At 36.4% G+C, this 22679-nt stretch overlaps 2 protein-coding genes across 2 annotated transcripts; both read right to left on the bottom strand.

Moving 5' to 3' along the window:
* Positions 1 to 15679: 15679 nt before the first annotated feature.
* LOC104891048 (sugar transporter ERD6-like 5) lies at positions 15680 to 22662 on the bottom strand. Its single transcript, XM_010676691.4, has 19 exons — positions 22398 to 22662; positions 20897 to 20959; positions 20722 to 20811; positions 20565 to 20624; positions 20256 to 20321; positions 20104 to 20169; positions 19955 to 20030; positions 19807 to 19871; positions 19482 to 19574; positions 19303 to 19383; positions 19110 to 19194; positions 18655 to 18698; positions 18516 to 18578; positions 18375 to 18434; positions 18245 to 18298; positions 17624 to 17683; positions 17391 to 17505; positions 17148 to 17303; positions 15680 to 15934 (listed from the first exon to the last, which is right to left on the bottom strand). The coding sequence occupies exons 1-18, from the start codon at positions 22542 to 22544 to the stop codon at positions 17176 to 17178; spliced, it is 1416 nt and encodes a 471-aa protein (XP_010674993.3). The 5' UTR covers positions 22545 to 22662; the 3' UTR covers positions 15680 to 15934; positions 17148 to 17175.
* LOC130591179 (protein DMP10) lies at positions 15807 to 16460 on the bottom strand. The gene has a single exon (XM_057394114.1). The coding sequence runs from the start codon at positions 16458 to 16460 to the stop codon at positions 15807 to 15809; it is 654 nt and encodes a 217-aa protein (XP_057250097.1).
* Positions 22663 to 22679: the final 17 nt, after the last annotated feature.

Below are 22679 nucleotides of genomic sequence, written 5' to 3'. Positions count from 1 at the left end.
TCTCCCGACCACGTAGTCCGATCCCCCTCCTCCACCCCCGCAACCCTACATTTTAACAACAAAACTAAAATTTGAACTAATTTCATTGATTTCCATCAAATTCAAGCGTTCTTTTAGCAAATTTCAAACGAGAATAAAACAATGTAATCGCTGGAAAAGATGGTGCAGTGTTGCCGGATAGAAAAAGTACAAAGCAGCAGTGTGGCCACGTCCTTTCTAGCCGAGGAGAAAGAACTAAAAAAGCAGGAGCATTCGGGGGGTAGGGGGCCGCGAGGGAGGGAGGAAGGAGGAGGGGGCTGCGGGGGTGGGCGGAGAGGGTGGTGGAGGTGGTGGCTAGGGGTTAGGGCATTAGGGTTGGGGTTAGGTGTTAGGGGGCTAGGAGTTAGAGGGATTAATAAGGGTTAGTGACTATAATAAGAGTTAATGACTAATCGAAACTTGACATTGTTAATCATTAAGGTTATTTTGTAAATTTTATTGAAATTGTAAGGATAACTAATATATTTTTCATAATATATGAGTACCCCATGAATTTTAAAATTCTAAGTGTACCTGGTGAAGAATCATTGTTTTTTATCTTCAAGTAAGCTAAAATTGACAATAGTAAAAAAGGAAAAAAAAAAGGTAAAATAACGTTAATATTATAATGTAATATTCCGTAGGTTAGTGTATATTTTTCATATTTGGTGTATATCCTTTTGATAGCTTTCTAGTTTACTTCGATTTTATAAGCTCCGGTTATATAATTTACCATTTTTTTTTTTGGCGACAAGAACACATAGGCAAGCCCTATAATAATAATTTACCTAATCTAGCCGCTATCGCTAAATTGTGCGCTACGACAATGTCGTCTCTACGAACCCTTTTGATTTCCCAATGGGGGATACTCTGGAAAATTGCTCTGATATCATGCATTATTGTGGCGATCTCTACTGCTTGTTGCTGGCTTTTCGTTGCACGAACAACTTCCGTCGAGTCTGAAAGGATTTGTATATGACGGAATCCTTTTGAGTATGCTTCGCACAAGCCTCTATATACTGCAAGAGCTTCTGCTTGAAGAGATGAAGAAGCTGAGACTATTGCATTGCCCTCAAATATCTTGTCTCCGTTCATATAAGTCGTCCATCCTATGCCCGCTCTTGGATAATTCTGCTTATGTCTTTTCCAAGCTCCATCTACCAAAACTCTGCATGTATCCTGCTGTCCGGTATTTAGGGGGAGCGAGTTCCTATGGTGGGAATCGGAATCTGATAAAGCGCGCTTGAGATGAGTCCCTTTTATTTTGTTACTCTCGTCATACTCTCCAAGAATGATGTTTTTCCTTTCTATGATAATTGACGGGTCTTCGAATAAATTCCTAAACACCACGTTGTTTCTGTGAAGCCAGATTGACCAGAGAGTAACTACAAACTCTCTAACTCGCTCAGACTTTACTCCGTCTTCTCTCCAGAAAAGTTGGAGAAAATTTCTGATCCATTCATCTATGGGAATGAATTCACTTGAGTGAGTTTTGATTCCAAGTGTAGAGGATGACCATACATGCGAAGAAATCTCACAATCCCTACATAGATGCTTTTCATCTTCTGGAAATCGATGACAGATATTGCAGTTGACATTTACAGGGAATAATTTACCATATTAGTCAACTGAAAGAATGGGGAACCTCTCCTAAAGAGCACAATTTTTTTTATCTTCAAGCAAGCAAAAATTCACACGAGTTTTTCTAACCTATATAGTGTATAAGTTTAGGTCCTGTTCGGCTATTCGTAATAGTCTAATTGTGAACCAGAGTATCACGCATTTTATTGGCCCAATATATAACTAATAATTCTTCTGTATTTTTTTATCTTTCTCATTTAGAGAACAACCAATGGTTGCCATATAGTTTGTGGTCATTGATTATTTTATTACTTTCTCACTCTTCCACTACCCTATCATTTTTTCTCTCTCATCCAGTTCCTTCTTTGCTCCTCTTTTTCTTGGTCCATCATGAAGAGCTAGGCAGAAGTTTTTTTAGCCAAATTTTTTCTATCCTAATAAACTAATATTACTTTTATACTCTCTCTCCTCATAACCCACAAGGAGGGCAACGGTTGGGAACACTCTTAGAATTTTAGAATTTTGACACTATTCACAATTAGAGGGAATCTTTTAAATTTTTCTCAATATACAAGAAAAAAATATAGTCATGTGGGATGGGTCTTGTTTGATTCGTCTCAATGAGTACTTTATTAATATTCAATTATTATAATTTTTACTAATATGTAATGAAAGATATTTAATGTAGAATAAGTGCATTGACAAATGTGCAAAGTCAAAGTAGGAAAGGTAAAAAAATACAGAGGTAGTATACTTCAGCGTGTAATCTTGACCCTAATCCTTACCCTCTTCCACCATCCCTCCCCCACCCAGCAGCCCCCCCTCCCTCCACCACCAAGCAGCCCCCTCCCCAACCCCCCGCGGCCCCCTCCCTTACACCATCACCCCCGTCGTTTTCCCCACCCCCGCAACACCCCATTGATTTCCCTACCCCTCCCCCACCCCATCGATTTTCGCACCCTCCCCCCCACCCATTCTGCACCCAAACCCCCCACCCCCGTTGATTTTTGGGCTCGTATCGGCTTGTCGGCTGTTCGACTTCACGAATATTGACAGGGGTGGGGGTTTGGGTGCAGAACGGGTGGGGGACGGTGCGAAAATTGACAGGGGTGGGAAAATCGACAGGGTGCTGCAGGGGTGGGGAAAATGACGGGGGTGCTGGGGTGGGGTAAAGGGAGGGGCTGCGGGGGTGGGGGAAAGGGAGGGGCTGTGGGGCGTTGGGGAGGGGGGATGTTGGGCGGTGGTGGGAGAGGGGCTGATGGGGTGGGGGAGGGGGCTGCTGAGAGGGTGGGGGAGGGGTGGTGGGAAGGGGGCTGCTGGGAGGGTGGGAAGGGGTGGTGGAAGGGCTAGGGTTAAGATTTAGGATTAGAAGTTAGGATTTAGTTAGATTAATTAAGGCTAATTAGGATTTAATTAATTAGGATTAAGACTAACAACGGTTAATACTGTTAGTCAATAAGGACATTTGAGTGTATTATGTTGAAATCGAGGGGTATCAGAAGTATTTTCAAAAGTACGAGGGTATTCGGTGAATTTCGTGGAAACTCGGAGGCATTTGGTGAAAACCCATACATTACATTACGTTTTTCTTAGTTTATGAACTTCTCACCTTGCATTCTATTACCTTTCTCTTACTTCTTTGTAATATATCTGAACTTTAAGGAGCATTCATATAGGGAAAGTAGGAAAAATAAATACGAACGAGGAAGTGATCTTTTATAAATTTTTGCTCCCTTCGTAGGACTCTCAAGATCTCGAATGGTTCATTGCCGAATATGAATGGTTTAGGGTCTGATTCAGCTTATTTCGATTTATCTGAAGTTATTATATTATATGATATTATCTTAAGGAACATTCAAATAGGGGAACTAAAAAAAACAATTAGGAATCGGGTAAGTGGTCTTTTTATAAATTGTTGCTCCCTTTGTAGGACTATCCAGATCTCTAATGATTCATTGACGGGTATGAATGGTTTAGGATATCTTTGATTCAACTTATTTTGATTTATATGAACTTATCTTATACGATATTATCTTATCCAAACATATCTTATATTATCTGAACTTATCTTATCTTATCTTGTCTGAACTTAGTATAACTTGATGGAAATTATTATAATTGTGATACTTCTATAAAGAATTAAAATAAATTTCATTTATCATTAAGACAATTATAAAATTTTACATGCTTGTTCATCTCATTTTATTCACTTGTTTATTAACTTGTCTTCTATTTAATATCGAGCCAATCAAATGTATAAGGTATTATTAATTGATGTAATTATATAAATATGACATTCTAGATACATACATTCTTATTTTTCATCATAACAATATCATTTCAATTTTGACAAGTTTAGATTTATAAAACAAAACAACTTTTGAGTAGTAGTTATAAAGCAACTTTAATTTATCTGAGTATGAATAATATAGGTATTTTTATATCAAGCAAATCATTGTGATAATAAACAACTGAATTGAATTGAACTGAGCTGAACTGATTGGAGTTAAACTGAAGTAAAAATAAGTTGGGGAGAACAGAAAGAAAGACAATTCTCATAACACTTCAACTAAGTACTATTAGAATGATAACCGAAACGTTTTTAGTATCAAGTAACCTCTTCCTAATTCCAACTTAACAACCACAAAATTTGCTTATCAATTAGTGCCCAGATTAGACCTAGTTGTTAGTAGTAGTCTGGTGAAGACTAGAGAATTTCTCCTATTATACTTTGACTTGCATAGATGAAGTGTTAGGATTATTGGACTCCATATGATTATATGAATATGATGATGAATAAATGATGATAGTAGACAAAGACTTTCTATCCCATAATGAGACACACGAGGAAACCTTTATAATAATCTTGTTATTTCGGGTTGGACAAAAGCTTGCTGAGGTGAAATTGTAGAATGGTCTCAGGGAAGCGTATCAGAAACACGCATAGAGAATATTCAAGAAAAGGGAAACCATATCTCCTTCCCAATTGACATCTTTGTTTGAACATTAAAAAAAAAAAAACAAAAAGGCCGGCCGTCAAGCATTATGTTCCTCGATTTTAGTGCATTATTGAACTCTCTACGTAAACAATTGTATTCAATAGCCGTTGAATACTGAAGGTTCTCCATCTTATCATGAAAAATAGTGTTTTTTTAACAATATTCGAATTAGTTACAATAAATAAATATGTTATTATTTTTAAATTTTATAATTTATTTTGCTACTTTTTGATTTTTTGTCCATTAAAAAATTGAAAAATTTACGTCACAACATAATAAATAATTTTTTTTTTAGTTAAACAATACCTTAAAAGGAATGGTAATAAGATAATATGACATCAATATTCTCTTGTAAGTTACCTAACAAAAGTGTTACAGATGTATATATTTGTTTAAGTCTTTTTAGTTAATTATAAATATTACAAGACTTCATCATATTTTATTTGAAACATTAGACAACAAAGTCATATTGTATTGATGCTTAGCTTCTTATTTTTCATTTAAAAGGTCACATGATCGGTACCTTGCACTTACACATTTTGTTTAAGTGAGGAGTATACATAGATATAAAATATTTGCATTAGAATTTGGAGTAGAGCGTCACAGGGCACATAGGCTTTCTTTCACACGTCTTTTAATATATTTGTATAAATTTAGAGGACAAACTTTTTTATGGACAAAACTATTTTTATAAATATTGGGGATTAGTTTTTTTTTGTCATTTATTGTATATAAATTCATTATTATCATTTTCACTATTTATTAACCACTTATCAAATTACCAACTTAACATACAAACTGTTATAGGAATAATGAAGGTTCTCATGTTATCCTGAAAAAATAGTTTTTTTTCGAGACAATGTCTCAGGTTAGTTACAACAAATAATTATGTTATTATTTTCAAATTTTATAATTTATTTTGCTACTTTTTGTATTTTTTGTCCGCAAAAAAATTGAAAAATTCACGTTACGACGTGAAAGTAAATTTTTTTTGAAAGGTTTGAGTTAAATACCTTAAAAGGAATGGTAGTAAGAGAATATGACATCAATATTCTCTTGTAAGTTACGTAATAAGAGTATTAGAGATGTATATACTTGTGGAAGTCTTTTTAGTTAATTATAATTATTACAGGACTTCATCATATTGTATTTGAAACATTAGACAACAAAGTCATAGTGTATTGATAGTTAAGCTCTTACTTTTCATTCAAAAGGTCACGTGTTCGATTCTCCGATACCTTACTGTTAAATATGACTTGAAATCTTGTGAATGGCATAAGGCTAACTTTGAATGCACATATCTCTCAATCTATAGATGATTTTGATGTGATTCAAATTGGAGGTGATAGCTTGTTCAAAGAGCTTTCCAACGATAGGTCATATGCCCAATTTCGATGAGAAACGAGAAAGTTATGACTGTTTTACGAAAAACTGACGAAGCAGTTTTGTCCCGGGCCCGATCGGGCGGTTTTGGCCCGACCTAATCGGGCGGTGCGCGATTTTGGGCGCTGAACGCGTTTTTCCGATATTTTTCGTTTTTAGGTTATCTTTTAGGGTTTGTACGGGTTCCTTATGATTATAAAAGGGCTCTTAGTGTTCATTATTATTAACACAACTTATGAAACACTTTTAGCCTCTAGATTTAGGACTCCTTGTATTATTCTCTCTGATTTTCTCCATTATAGTGAAGAAGCTCTAATCCCCCACCTGTGGATGTAGGTCAAATTTGACTGAACCACGTAAATCCTTGTGTTATTTGTTTGTTCATCTTTATAGTTTTCTTACCTTCATTATTTCGTTGATTTTCTGTTCCGCATTAATCAAACTACAACACCGATTTCCTAACACTTACACTTACACGTTTTTTTTTTAAAGTAAGGAGTATACATAGACATAAAACATTTGCATTGAAAATTTGTGCAAAGTGTCACGTGGCACATAAGCTTTCTTTCGCATGTCTTTTAATATATTTTTATAAATTTAGACGACAAACTTTTTTTATGGACAAAACTATTTCTATAAATAATGGGGATTAGTTTTTTTTGTTGTCATTTATTGTATATAAATTCATTATTACCCTTTCCATTATTTATTAACCACTTATCACATTACCAACTTATCATACATATTGTTAAAGGAATAATATACTATGTTTATACAATTACTTTATGCTCAACTTCCATATGAAAGTGAGAATAAGCTTTAATAGAGAGAGATGAGAGAGAACGAGAGTGCCCCTAGAGAGAGAAACCATGAATATCCATGGCAGACGGTTCAAAGACGAAAGAGAGCGCCAAAATCTCCCCAGGCAAAGCACACCTGCTTTGTAAATCATCTTCCTCTCCATTACTCCACACATGATATAGCCAAAATCTTCAAAACCCATGGCCCTATCGAATTCATCTACATCCCCGTAATCCGTCCACAAAGCAAACTAAAATGCGCCTTTGTCCAGTTCAAATATCCTCAGTCCTTACCCACAGCCATTAGAGACGAAAACAGAAGGAAGGTGGAAACAGGTCATATCACAGTTTATCCGGCCAAGTATGACAAATCTCCCTCATCTATCAATAAACATTTTCACTTTAATTTACCTCCTCCCCCAAAATGGTTCCAAAAACCTAGTGCGACAAAAGGAATAAACAATCACCAGGCGAAAAGAGACTGGCGAACTTACAAGGAAGCAGTGAACCCTCAGCCAAAACCTTCACCTATTCAAAATCCTCAAAATCCTCCTCCCACATTCCACACAAAACAATATCCTCCTATCCGAAACCCACCAGGTTTTAATAGTCCTCCACTACCAAACAACAAAAACACAGCCATTCCGAAACCAACACGTCACAGGCAAATGAGCTCACGTGCTCTCGGGGAAGATACGGAAAACACTAGGAACTCCTTGGGGGAGATCGATCTTGATGATGATTATATGGCAGCCTTTGAAGGAAAGATCAATGAGGAGAATCAAGAAATGCTAGGGAGAAGTGCAATTGCAATTGCATCCTCTTCTCAATCTTCCGAAAGTATTATGGATCACATATGCTCAGAAGGTGTAAACTGCATTAAAATAAAAGCAATGGGGGGTATGATGCACCTTATCATTTTTGACACTTTTGAGGACAAAAAAGCCATAATGGAAGACAAATGGCTGGATAGGTGGTTCTTGACAGTGCAGAATGTCAATGATCAATCTTCCTCTTTGTGGAGGGAGACCTGGATTAGAGTCTATGGTGTGCCATTGATTGCATGGGGGTACGAAAATTTTTATAAGATCGGGTGTATCTTTGGACGAGTCATATCAGTCAATTATGATGAGTTCGACTGTGCTCATATCCTAATTTTCACGGATAGCCTCTTTGATCTAAATGGTAAATTAGCTATGAGCATTGGTGACAAAACATATCCAGTGTATGTGTCAGAAATCAGGTTGGCAAAGATTAGGCCACAAAAATCAAGCACTGAAGCACCTGTCCAGTCTGCCAAAAATCCTGTCAATTCCACTTTCAGCCCAGAAAAGTCGAATAATCATTTTCAAATTGACGAGCCTCTGACAAGCAATAATTTGGCAGTGGGCTCCCCCACTCCTACCACCCAGGAGCCGCAACTTTACACTTCCCCAAAAAAATCCTTCGATTTTCCAAATGGAAACTATCAACTACAGACCATAAACCACGCCTCATTAATTGAGCCAATTAAAGGTCCCTCATCTTTCCCTAGAAGTCCAAAATTATCCAGTGCATCACAAAAATTATGTCCACCCCCTTCAATTTCGCCAACTAGATCTCGGTCCAAATCCCTGGTACCTTCCCCTTTAAAACCAAAAGCCCAAAATAATACCCCTCCAATCTCTCCAGCCCAGCCCAAGTTTGGTAATTCAATTACTTCGCCCATTAAAGTTCACAACAAATTTGGTCCTCTTCTCAGACAATCGTCCAAGCCCAACTCCTCCTCTGGCACTAACGAATCCATCTCATGTTCTGGGCCTTTATTCCCTCCTGGATTCGAAGATAACATTCCAGCCCATTTCAAGACTGCCCAAGAAGAAAAAAAATGGAAAAAAAAGGAAGTCAAGGCGTACCTCTGCAAACGATAATTTTGTGCAATCTCAATTCAAGTTGAATGTGGAGGCTGGTGGAATCAATGCTGATGATATAATTGAGATGGCAGATACTCTGGGTCTCGTTTTTCATGGTCCAATTTCTGAACTAAGATCTCGGATCGAGTTGATTCTTCATGGGCAGAAGCATGTCTGGGATGGTTTTCAACAGTAAGTTCCTTCATCGTTTTCTCATAATATTGTCCAAATTGAAATGATAGGAATATCTTGGAACATCAGGGGTCTCAACTCCAGAATAAAGCGTAGTTCTCTACGTAAACTCATAAGCAAAAATGATCCCCATTTTGTTTTTATTCAAGAAACTAAAATGGAAATGTGCAACTCCAAGATAATAAAATCTCTGTGGAACTCGACAAACATAGAGTGGCTTTTTTCCCCTTCTATCGGGAATTCGGGTGGAATTATCACAATGTGGAAAGGAGATTATTTCAAAGCCAGTTCTCATAAGATAGAAAAAAATTGGATCGCTATTTGCGGTCTTCTATCTTCCTGCCACTTCAATGGCACTCTTATTAATATTTATAATCCTTGTAATAAGGAGGAAAGAGCTATAATCTGGCAGGATATAGTAGAATTCCACAACGTGACGAGTCTTCCATGTTTAATCTTGGGCGATTTTAACGAGGTTTTGGACCCTATTGAGAGAGGCAGCCACTCAGCTTCACTAGCAGGTATGAAGGATTTTCAGAACTTTATTCAGCAGATGTGCCTTACAGAGATAAACTGCTCAAACGGATGCTTCACATGGCATCGTGGTCAAGCTAAAAGTAAACTTGACAGATTATTGATAAGCCCTGAATGGCTTAATACCTTTCCTCACATGGCTGCTGAGATCTTGAATAGGTCGATTTCGGATCACAATCCTATCTTGATTAAAACTGAAGAAATTGATTGGGGTCCAAAACCGTTCAGATTTCAAGACTGTTGGCTTCTTCACCCTGGATGTTTAGAAAAAATCAAGGAGGTATGGGCGAAGCACAATTCTCTCGGCTTTGGGGACAAGCTTAAAGAAGTGAAATTAGGGTTGAAATCATGGAACCTATCAGTTTTTGGCAAGATTGATCAGCAGATATCGGAACTAGAGGAACGAATCCATGAGATCGATATGCTTGCAGATAACAAAACTCTCACTGATGACGAAATCTCCGAGAGAAGAAATGCGCAAGCTGAATTATGGGGATGGCTTAGAAGAAAGGAAACATATTGGGCCCAAAATTCCAGGGCTAAATGGGTGAAGGAGGGTGATAAGAATACAAAGTATTTCCATGCTTTGGCTTCATCCAGAAAGAGAAGAAATTGTATAACTTCCGTTTCCGCTAACGGTATTATTGTTGATAATTTTGCAGATATTCAAAAAGAAGCAGTCTCTTTTTTCAGAAATATCTTCCATGAAGATCATTCATATAGGCCTCTCTTCACGGGCCTGAATTTCCGTACTCTTTCAGATGAGCAGGCGTCGTTTCTAACTGCCCCATTTAGCAGGTTGGAAATAGATAGTGCAGTTGATTCATGTAACGCGCAAAAGGCCCCTGGGCCAGATGGTTTTAACTTCAGGTTTATTAAGGCCTCATGGGAAGTAATAAAGAATGATATCTACGGCATCATTGAAGATTTCTATCACTCCTCCTGCCTCCCTAAGGGGTCAAATGTTGCCTTCATAGCTCTGATTGCCAAATGCGAAAACCCGGAGGGTTTTAAAGATTATAGACCAATAAGCATGGTCGGATGTGTCTACAAAATTATTGCGAAGCTTCTTTCCAGGAGACTTCAAGGAGTGATGAACTCCCTCATAGGTCCTCATCAATCTTCTTTCATTGCGGGTAGGCAAATATTGGATGGAGCTCTGATTACCGGAGAACTCATAGAATCTTGTCAAAGATTGAAGATAAAATCTACAATTCTGAAGCTTGACTTTCATAAAGCATTTGACAGTGTGGCGTGGTCTTTTCTCGAGTGGACCCTTACTCAGATGGGATTTCCGAAGCTTTGGAGGTCCTGGATTATGACTTGTGTGACAAGTGCGGCTGCTTCAATTTTGATAAACGGAACACCTACAATCCCCTTCAGATTACATCGGGGCTTGAGACAGGGAGATCCCCTATCCCCTTTTCTCTTTGACCTGGTGGTCGAAACTCTAAGCCTGTTAATTGAAAAGGCTTCGGGTCTGGGCCTTTGGGAGGGGGGGAGTATCTAGAGATGGGGAAAAATCACGCATCTCCAATATGCTGATGATACGATTATTTCTGCCCTCCAAATATGAAATATCTCCACAATATTAAAAAGGCCCTCATTCTCTTCCAACTTGCATCGGGATTGCAAGTAAATTTCCATAAAAGTTCAATTCATGGGATACATGTGGAAGATAGTTGGATCCAAGAGGCGGCAAAAAGCTTGTTATGCAAAGTGGGGACTTTCCCTATGATGTACTTGGGCCTCCTATGGGGGCAATACATCGAGATTGGCACTATGGAATATCATAATAAAAAAAATTAAAGCAAGCTTGCATCATGGAAAGGGAAGCTTCTATCTATGGCCGGAGGCTTGCTCTCATCAAGGCTTCTATAGCAAGCCTACCCCTATACTTCATGTCTTTATTTCCGGCTCCCAAGGGGGTGATTGAGGCAATTAATCGACTCCAACGGCAATTTCTGTGGAGTGGTGTTATGAAGAAATCTTATATGGCTTTGGTCTCATGGGATCAAGTGGTTCTTCCTAAAGTCTTGGGAGGCTTAAATTGTGGAAATCTGTTGCACAGGAACATCTCTCTCCTTGTTAAGTGGATTTGGAGGTTTATTAATGAGCCCCATGCTTTGTGGCAAAAAGTGATAAAATCCAAGTATAACTACCTCCCTGTTTTACTCCCCCACGATCTGGAAATCCCTGTTAAGGGAGGCCCATGGCGAAATATTTGTGCCGGCATTGTGAAACACTTCTCTCATATGATCTAGTGAGAACCAAATTTCGAAGATCAGTGGGTGATGGCACAAAGATACTATTCTGGCAAGAGGTCTGGCTAGGGCCGCGTTCGCTGAGAGCCCAATACCCAGGCTCTATAAAATCTCCACTCTCCCTCTCGAAACTATTTCGGCATTCGGAAATTGGGAAGGAAATGTCTGGGTCGGAATTTAGTTTGGACCAGGCCCTTGAGGCCCCGAGATGTTGAGGAATGGAAAAGTTTAAATGAGGCCCTGGGTTCGACTTGTCTATCCGTTAAAAATGAGGACTCCGTGGTCTGGGCTTTAGATAAATCGGGATCCTTTTCGGTGAAATCACTATCATTTGAACTGGCCAAAGCTTCTGCGAATCAGGCCCAACCACCTGCTTTCAACTGGAAAAGAATTTGGAAAGGGCTAATTCCTCCTAGGGTCGAAATATTCACATGGCTTGCGGTGATGGGGAGAATTAACACACGATCAAAATTGGCTTCAATAAATGTAATTCCGCAGGAGGAAAGCATCTGCATTCTTTGCAACGCTCAATCCGAAACTCCCAACCACCTCCTTCTCCACTGTATTTTCTCATATAAGCTGTGGTCATGTGGTTGGAACTATGGGGTATGAGTTGGGTTTTTCCATCAAATTTGAAGGATGCTCTCGAACAATGGATGATTTTGGAATGCATCTTTTTTTAAGAAGATCTGGCTGGCTATTTTCTCAATTATAATCTGGTCGATATGGAAGGAGCGAAACGATCGCATTTTCAATTCAAGGTCGAGCTCTATCAATCAGATTATCGATTTGATTTTGCTTCGCCTAAGTTGGTGGATTAAAGGTTGGGGCGGGCTTCCCTCACTCTTCAGATGAAATTCTTCGTAACCCGTCATGTTTGCTGTGGTCCTCAAGTGATGGTTTGATAGGTTGCAGGCCTTCTGAAAAAAGTGGTATGGAATGGGTCTCTCCTCCACTTGGGTTTCTTAAGTAGGAAAAATAAATACGAACGAGGAAGTGATCTTTTATAAATTTTTGCTCCCTTCGTAGGACTCTCAAGATCTCGAATGGTTCATTGCCGAATATGAATGGTTTAGGGTCTGATTCAGCTTATTTCGATTTATCTGAAGTTATTATATTATATGATATTATCTTAAGGAACATTCAAATAGGGGAACTAAAAAAAAACAATTAGGAATCGGGTAAGTGGTCTTTTTATAAATTGTTGCTCCCTTTGTAGGACTATCCAGATCTCTAATGATTCATTGACGGGTATGAATGGTTTAGGATATCTTTGATTCAACTTATTTTGATTTATATGAATTTATCTTATACGATATTATCTTATCCAAACATATCTTATATTATCTGAACTTATCTTATCTTATCTTGTCTGAACTTAGTATAACTTGATGGAAATTATTATAATTGTGATACTTCTATAAAGAATTAAAATAAATTTCATTTATCATTAAGACAATTATAAAATTTTACATGCTTGTTCATCTCATTTTATTTACTTGTTTATTAACTTGTCTTCTATTTAATATCGAGCCAATCAAATGTATAAGGTATTATTAATTGATGTAATTATATAAATATGACATTCTAGATACATACATTCTTATTTTTCATCATAACAATATCATTTCAATTTTGACAAGTTTAGATTTATAAAACAAAACAACTTTTGAGTAGTAGTTATAAAGCAACTTTAATTTATCTGAGTATGAATAATATAGGTATTTTTATATCAAGCAAATCATTGTGATAATAAACAACTGAATTGAATTGAACTGAGCTGAACTGATTGGAGTTAAACTGAAGTAAAAATAAGTTGGGGAGAACAGAAAGAAAGACAATTCTCATAACACTTCAACTAAGTACTATTAGAATGATAACCGAAACGTTTTTAGTATCAAGTAACCTCTTCCTAATTCCAACTTAACAACCACAAAATTTGCTTATCAATTAGTGCCCAGATTAGACCTAGTTGTTAGTAGTAGTCTGGTGAAGACTAGAGAATTTCTCCTATTATACTTTGACTTGCATAGATGAAGTGTTAGGATTATTGGACTCCATATGATTATATGAATATGATGATGAATAAATGATGATAGTAGACAAAGACTTTCTATCCCATAATGAGACACACGAGGAAACCTTTATAATAATCTTGTTATTTCGGGTTGGACAAAAGCTTGCTGAGGTGAAATTGTAGAATGGTCTCAGGGAAGCGTATCAGAAACACGCATAGAGAATATTCAAGAAAAGGGAAACCATATCTCCTTCCCAATTGACATCTTTGTTTGAACTTGAAAAAAAAAAAAAAAAAAAGGCCGGCCGTCAAGCATTGTGTTCCTCGATTTTAGTGCATTATTGAACTCTCTGCGTAAACAATTGTATTCAATAGCTGTTGAATACTGAAGTTCTCATCTTATCATGAAAAAGTAGATTTTTTTTAGAATACATCGGATTAGTTATAATAAATAAATATATTATAAATTTTATAATTTATTTTGCTATTTTTTGTATTTTTGTCCATTAAAAAATTGAAACATTCACGTCACGACGTGATAAGTACAAAAAAAATGAAAGGTTTGAGTTAAACAATACTTTAAAAGAAATTGTATAAGACAATATGACATCAATATTCTCTTGTAAGTTACGTAATAAGAGTCTTTTTAGTTAATTATAATTATTACAAGACTTCATCATATTTTATTGAAACATTAGACAACAAAATTATAGTGTAATGATGGTTAAACCTTTTAATGTATTTGTATAAATTTATCTGACAAACTTTTTTTTATGGACAAACTATTTCTATATTGGGGATTAGTTTTTTTTTGTCATTTATTGTATATAAATTCATTATCACCATTTCCACTATTTATTAACCACTCATCACATTATAACCAACTTATCATACATATTGCTAAAGGAATAATATACTATGTTTATTGTTGGCTATTTTCAAAATTTAGGGTATGTTCTCTTCGGCATAAAACAGTTGAACTGAAATGAAGAATGATATGTGAGAGTAAAAGTATTGTCCAGAGCTTAATTGAATTAAACTGAACTGAACGGAATTGAACTGAACTGAAAATAAGATGAGGAAAACATGCCCTTATAATGAACCACTTAAATATATCTCATACAAATAGGAGTCTCATAATAAAATGATATTGTAGGAGTTAGGGCCATGCAAAGATTATTGTTGAATTGAAATATGGATTAGACCAGATCTAAATGAAGATTTTAGCGCGATTCGGTCCTCGATCCACATAAAATTCTATTATCGGGTTTCCGATTCGGTCTAAAATTGAAAAATTCCAATCAAGACCGGTGTACTAGAATTTCTTTTTTTGTAGTAAAAGAAAAAGTTTCTATGTTAAAAAAAAGTTTAACCGGTACAATGATAGAAAGTTTAAAAAATTCACTATTTGTTACCTTTAGCATAATTATTATTAAAATTTCAATGTGTCAAGTTTATAAATCTCTTTAATAAAATAAAAATAGTTTTTTTTTAATAAAAAAACTATAAATTTCGGTCCAACAGGTCCAAAGCCGATCGGACTAGAAAAAATTCCCAGATTTCGATCCACCGATCCAACCAGTTCCAATCTGGTCCTGAACCGGTGCACATCCGAGTAATAAGAGTAGTATTTTTTTTCTTTTTGTTAAAAAAAAACTATTCCCTTCATCCCAAAATATAGTTCCCATTTCTATTTCGGGAGTCAAATTTTAAAAACTTTGACCAAAATTCTTACTAATGTATAAAAAAACATATTCATGAGAGATCTTGTTAAATTGGTCTTAATGTATAAATTCGTAATATCAACTTTTTTATTTTTTACTCTTAAAAAATTGAAGATATCGTAGGTCAAAGATACGTCTTGGAAACTGCAAAATAAAATGGGAACAATATTTTGGGACGGAGGGAGTATTGTTTTTTTCCTTCTCGCTTTTCTAGAATTGGTAAGTCAGTAGGCAATAATATTACAGCAATATTGCATAAGAAACAATCCCATTAATTCAGTTAGGTAAAATAAAATTCATTGTAAACGTTATGTATAGTTGCCGTATAGTTATATCTATAGATCTTCACATAATAAATAACGGGAAATCAAACGAAACTGTAGATACTGAAGCTTAAGCTTATCAAATAGCAGCCATGTCTGCATATCCAATTCCTCTGCGGTTAGTAGGAAAGAGAAGGAACAAGAAGCTCGACAAAGCTCCGACTCCAAGGGGTAAATTCAGAAGCAATGAATTAACCCAGTCATTATCTGCAGAATCGCCAAGAAAACACTTTAAGACATGAGCATCACCTAAGGCAAACACCAAGAACACAACCAATGACACAAATGCATGAACAAAGTCTATGAACATAATCCTGTACTTGCTCAAGTCTTTTGCATCTCCACTACTTTCCCTCTCCTCCTCTTCCCATTTCAACACATTGAACACGTAGAGCCCCTTACGGGTGGCAATGCCATAGTAGAGCTTACCGTTGGAGCCAATGAAGCTATCAGTGAAGGAGGACAGGAAACAGATAAGAGCAAATACCGTGATCAGAGAAATGGTGAGGTATTTGTTGACAAGATGGCATAAACCATTGTGTGAGAAGGGAGGGACGAGGGCTTGGAATGCAAGGACTGTGCTTGTTGGCAAAAGGTTTGCAAGGTTAGCGGCACTGGCTAAGGTCTTGTGGACCGAGCCAGGGCCTCGAGTTTTTGGTGGGTCAAGCAAAGGCCCCTCTAGGGGTAGCTTATTTGATGCTGATTCTTGTGGCTTGGCTAAGTTATTCGACATTTCAGATTAATTGATCAATTTGTGGGATGGAATTAGAATATGATTATATAGCTAGTATTTGGTTTAAATTTGGGTGGGAATTTTGGTCGTTTTGTGTGGGTAACTAATTCCATGTAAAGCATATATATCATGTGTGATGTAAAAAAGAGTTATAGCGTAAATGGACATCTTTGTGATGTGTATGCCAAACTTTAAATTATAATGACATGTGAATTTATGGTGCATGTTGTAAGATTAGTTGCACTATTTACAAGCAACAGTGCAGATCAGAAGGTACTTTTAACCAAGAACCTAATACATAAAAAACAAAAAAAACTATGCATTTTATGATAAGGTTGTAATTAGCTTATACTATGATACAGAAAGCTTGCCATTTTACTCAGCAAGAAAGTCATACATGTCATAACAGAATGCAGCAATAGTTAAATTACATAAACACAGTAATCCCAGCATATATAGACATGAATAGAAACTTTTTTCGATTTCATTAGGTCAATATATGACTTATAGTGATCTATTCAAGAAAAAATAATTCTACATTTATTCCGTATCTACACTTCACAGGTAGTAACGTTGTCTGTTGCCAAATTCAGGTGAAACGTTTTGGTGCATAAACCTTTAGAATGACTTAACAAATTGCTAAATAAACATGACTGAAGCCAAATTTACAAAGAGGAAGATAAATACCAATTTCAAAGACAAAAGTTCTATACTTCTATCTCGATGTTAAAGGATTCATCGATGCTTGTATCTCCTCCAATGTACGCCCCTTAGTCTCAGGTACCAGCAATGCAACAAACACGACGGTTGAACCACAAATCACAGAGAATATGAAGAAAGTGCCTGTTAATCGTTATGAAAAAACCCAGGTTATAGGTGACTGTCAGAACAGCTAAAACAGTGCATCATAACAAGTAAATGTTTCCTTACCAGGGGAGCTCCAGCTCATCAAGAAGTTGAAAGCAAATGAAATCATCCATGAACCGAGCCAATTTACTACTGTCACAAGACTACCAGCTAAACCCTTCACATTAATAGGAAAAATCTACAAAAGAAAATGTAACTTGTAGTTCATAACATGAAAGTGCCTAACTTGTAACAAAGGCTTAAGTTGGAAATAAATTGTGTGAAGGAAGCATAAGATGAACAGAGCTAGTCCCTACCTCGGACATAATAACCCATGGTACGCCACCCATGCCCAATGAGAAGGATGCGGTAAAAACCTAGATGAATTAAAAAAAAAACTGAGCATGAGATCAAACCGGGGTGTATAAGCAAGAACTTAGGGTTGGGGCCGTTTGTTATCACTGCCAATTCCACCTTTTGGTTTTAAAAAATCATATGATAAAAGTTGTATTATAAACTTAAATTTAGTCATACTTATATTGATCATGGTTTCATTGAAAATGATGACTAATAGCTACATTTATTGGTTTCTAAAAATCTGTTTTTAATTTTCAGAACCAAACGAAAACCTAAAAATAGATATGATAACAGGGAACATGCATGTTAAATACAGGAATTAGTAGAAAGTATTTCTTGTATATGAAATATCACAGGGGTGGTAAGATTTTTTACAACTATTCCCCTTAGGCAAGAGCATCATTTGAGGTTTTAGCTAGGATAATGATCATAATTATGATTTTAGTAAGGGGAAAAAAGGTAACAGGCCAAGCTTTATATCATCTAGGCCAGTTTGAATCATCCATGCAGAATTTCATGAAGGCGAAAAGAAGGAGATATGCAGGACTAGTGTAGATTGCGCCAACTCTTATGCGTCTTACCAACACTCCAACTAGTGCCAAAAAGGGAGCTTCAGTAGTCCACATATGAAGATCCTGCAAATGAGATTTATCTCCTTTAAACACATGGAAGAAGGGGGGAGGGGACAAAGTTCGGAGTGAGAGAGAAGACCTGAAGCAAGAATGACAATCCTGTCAAGAAGCAACCCAAGCAAGTCCCAGTTGCTGAAATCTAAAATTTGACAAAAAATATTCAGCCCTGCCTATCTACTTACGACTACACGAGTGCACAATATTCCTTTACAACCCTCACCATTAGAAGAGGTCGTCGTCCAGATTTATCCATTAATAGCATGCCCAAAACAGTCATAGGAACCTGTCATTGGCAGTTTTAATGTCTTAGACACCACAAACAGATATCTGGGGAACAATGATAAGTAAAAGCAGAGAACCTGCACTGTAACCATTGCTATTGTCCCCACCCTTCCTGAAAAACCTGAGCAAGTACAAAATTATGAGAAGAAAATTGACTGAAGGCTTCTCAAACAATTTCTTGCTGAGCCCTATTCTCTTCACCTTGATAAAATAAGATCCGGTGAAAACAAGTTTCAATTAGTAAGAATCATCAAAAATAAATTTCAATCATAAATCACAATTGATCAGCAAAAAAAATGTTTCAATCAGTAAAAATTATTAATTATGTTTTCTTAAAGGAAAGTATTAATTATGTTTTGATCAATAATAATCAGTAACTTCATACCAAAAATATGAACTTGAAACAATAAAGTTTTGAACAAGTAAAAAGTCAGATTTAATGAGTAAAAGTATTTTAGTTAGGTAGAAATCACTCAATCAGGAGAAGAGTACAGGGCCTTAGAGTAAGTACCAACAAACAGCATTTATATACCAGCAGATTCGAATATAGAACTTGCATAAAATGCAATCCCATTAACACCTCCAAATTGTTGGAAGACCATCAGCCCAACTCCAACCTGAATCAGATATAAAGCAGTGTATGAACTATGAAATCACAGTAACGTTCAAAGACAAAGTTGAAAGACGGAGCAAACGAATGACAACATTCTCTTTGCAATACTCACTATCAGGGAACGGGTGTATTCTCTTTGGAATAAGTCGAGAAGCTTTGCTTTAGATAAGTGTTGAAGAGTTTCTGTATACTCCTGAAGCATGTAAGAGGCTTAATTCATTCTCTATCCCACACAAACTTTTAAGGACTTGTAAAAAGAATGGAAAGTTTAAACAAGAATGGTAAAATCACCCTAATCTCAGCAGCTTCAACTGAAGTATCGGCGTTCTGTCCTCTAAGGTACTTAAGAACATCTTCACAATCTTCCCATCTTGAATTATTTGCCTGCACACAATTTCCAGTGTTCTCAAACAATTAGGGTATCCTAGTTAATTTTTCCTAGTTGAGTATTTGGCTATATGCAGCAACAAGATCATAGATTTTAAGGTGTTCTTTTTTCTTTATCTTTAGTAAAATGTAATTAAAGATACAAATGGTCAAATTTGTGCACTGTAAATATGAAAAGGCAAATGTTGCAACTGACTACAGAAAAAGGGTGAATTATTATCTTACTTACAAGCCACCGTGGGGACTCTGGGATGAAGAATAAACCAAGAAATTGTAGAATACATGGAACAGCCCCTGAAATACAGTTCAGAAATTGTTATTCTGGAACCAACAATATGGCACCTCCTGCTTAAGCCAAAGGTTAAAGTTATAAGTACCAATTAAGGCGAGGACGCGCCAATGAATGATAGTTCCAATAAGCCACATTGTTGATACACCACAGCAAATCATCAACTGCCATTTAGGACATGTAAGCAATAAAATCCCGAAATTGTACTCACGAGGTTACAGATTCAAGAGAAAGAACCTGATGTGCTGCTGTAAATCCTCCTCTAAGATTTTTAGGGGTTATTTCGGCTACATACACAGGCACCTGTTGTGATTTTAAGAAGGCTATAACTCTTTCATATCAACAAGCAAGTAAACTGAGCTTAATGTCTATGTAAGACTTGTACTTACTACATAAGAGAGGATCCCAATTCCAACACCGATTAGGAGCCTAGCTGTATCAAGTAACCATGCCACCTTAAGCAAGAATGGGAATCACGATTATATAAGATTGAAAAGATGTCATCGCAAGGTGAAAGTTGAAACTCTAAACAATGCTAACATTTGCAGAAGGAAGGCATAAATATTAGGTACAAAAATTAATATTGAAATACACTTTCATAAGAAGCACGAATGAATATAAATAATGAATATCTGAGCATCAAAATAGAAAAAGTGATTACCAAAATAAGCACAGTTAGAAAAGATAAGAACCTAAACCTTTGCAAATACAATGGCAAGAAATCCTGCAAGGCAAAGAATTTCCGAGAATGCCATAGCCTGCAAAATAGATCACATACACACGAGAATAAAGAAGATAGCTATAATGACCAATCAAATTTGCCAAAGATCTCTCGAGAGGAGGGAAACAACTTACACCCCTTCTACCAAAACGGTCTGCTATCTTGCCACTTACAATCGCACCTGCCATTGCTCCAATCGTCAATATCGATCCAAAGATTGAGTACTGTACGGCCAGATCATGCAAGTGGTGTAGATATTTAGCAGAAAGAAAATATACAGCAGTGTAAAACAGAGAAGATAAGAGGCACCTGAGCCAAAGTCAGGCCTAGGTCAGAGATCATTCCAGATTCAGTAGGTGATGTAAAGCCCACCTGCAAAAAATCATGTCTCCTCCAGCATAAGACAGCTGATCAATGATTATCATGTGAACATATCTTTACAGGAAAGGGTTATATATATATATTCACATTTTTTCCACTATATGGTGCTTAAGAGCAATCGTCAGATAGCAAATTATGAAGAGCAAAGTCATGTGTTCTATCATTCTGAAATCAGGAGAGTAACACTATGTTTCCTTTTGAACTTTCTGTTTGCTATTTGCATAGTCTCCAAGACTCCACCATACAATTTTGACTATTTATATCTTTAAGTACGTAATCATAATAATTATAAAGTGTATCTATCGAAATGAATATAATAAGATCACACATGACTATAGTTTATTTAAAGGCAAAATTGGCCTCAACACCTCAAACTATAACTTGGGTGCACGTGACACACCACAAACATTAGCTAGTAGCCAAGATATAACGAACTATTGGACTTGGTGCAGCGTGCATAACTAATGATTATGGAAGTAAGTTTTCGGCTGGCGACATATGCAAGTAGCATGATAACTATACCGTGCAGGTCCCATCTTCTATAGGTACATGCTTTTTCCATCGCCAGCCAAAAAACTTACCTCCGGTTTCGGTAACAATACGCGCTGCGCCAAGTCCAATAATTCATGATATTTTGGCTACTAGCCAAACTTTGTGGTGCGACATGTACCCAAGTCACAGTTTGGGGTATTGAGATCAATTTTGCCTTATATGAATGAGACTTTATGGTAGAATTTTTAGAGTTGTGACTTTGAAATAATGTGGGAAGTTTAGAAGGGAAAGGAGGGTCTATCATCTATGTAAGAGTAAAAGTAAGAAAGGTTGGTTAAACATGAAACTGTATAATAGAAAATGTATGTAAACCAGTTGAAACCCATGTATTTTGTGCACAATACATGTGAGTTGTCCCACATTGGAGAAAAATGAGAGTAAGTACCAAAATATAAGCTAGAGGAGCTACTCCTACTATTTCCAATTGATTTTAATATGGAACCTTTCCACATACTTCTCCAAGTTACTATTCCGTGGAATTTTTTTTTTCCAAATATATATTCTAAAATTTAGAATTATAGTATTCTTTTATGAAGTTTAATTTTGATTGATGAAGTATCATTAGCCAATTCAAAGCAAATTTTTAAACAGAGAGCAAATAATCTGAATTTGCGTTTCCTATTATAACAATTTGTGATCTTGTTTATTAAAATGAAAAATTTGGCACCCCTTCTAGAAACTGAAGGATGTTTATTAAACACCAAAACCAAAGTCTTTTTGTGTGTATTAGAAAGCGACTAAGTGCAGTGATCTCAGGTCTTAAATACGACCTTCACAAGACTTTACTAACTAAGCTAGATGACATTCACATCCTCGAAATCTCGAGACTTAAAAGATTGAGAAATTGATAATTTGAGTAATGTAAGAAAATACTTACAGCAGAACCAAAAACAAAGGAACCACAAATAGCAACCAATGTGCTGAATATAACAACTGCAGTTGCTGGAGAGACGTTTTCTGGTGGTTTGATTAGCAGAGGGATGTTGTTGCTGCATATAATTGAGGTTGGCTGCTTTTCTTCCATGCTTTCTCTCTCTTACTCTTCTTTCCTTTGTTTTGGTGACAAAATATTATCAGTCTAACCACTACTTGGAAGTTCAAATCGACAGTGAAGTATGGAAGAAGACAAAATATAAGTTTGACTTTTCAGTTTTCACTG

Source organism: Beta vulgaris, chromosome 4 (assembly GCF_026745355.1).
Source record: "Beta vulgaris subsp. vulgaris cultivar EL10 chromosome 4, EL10.2, whole genome shotgun sequence".
Taxonomy (NCBI): domain Eukaryota; kingdom Viridiplantae; phylum Streptophyta; class Magnoliopsida; order Caryophyllales; family Amaranthaceae; genus Beta; species Beta vulgaris.
The sequence above is the reverse complement of the archived record's forward strand: the minus strand, read 5'-3'. Positions and strand labels throughout refer to the sequence as shown.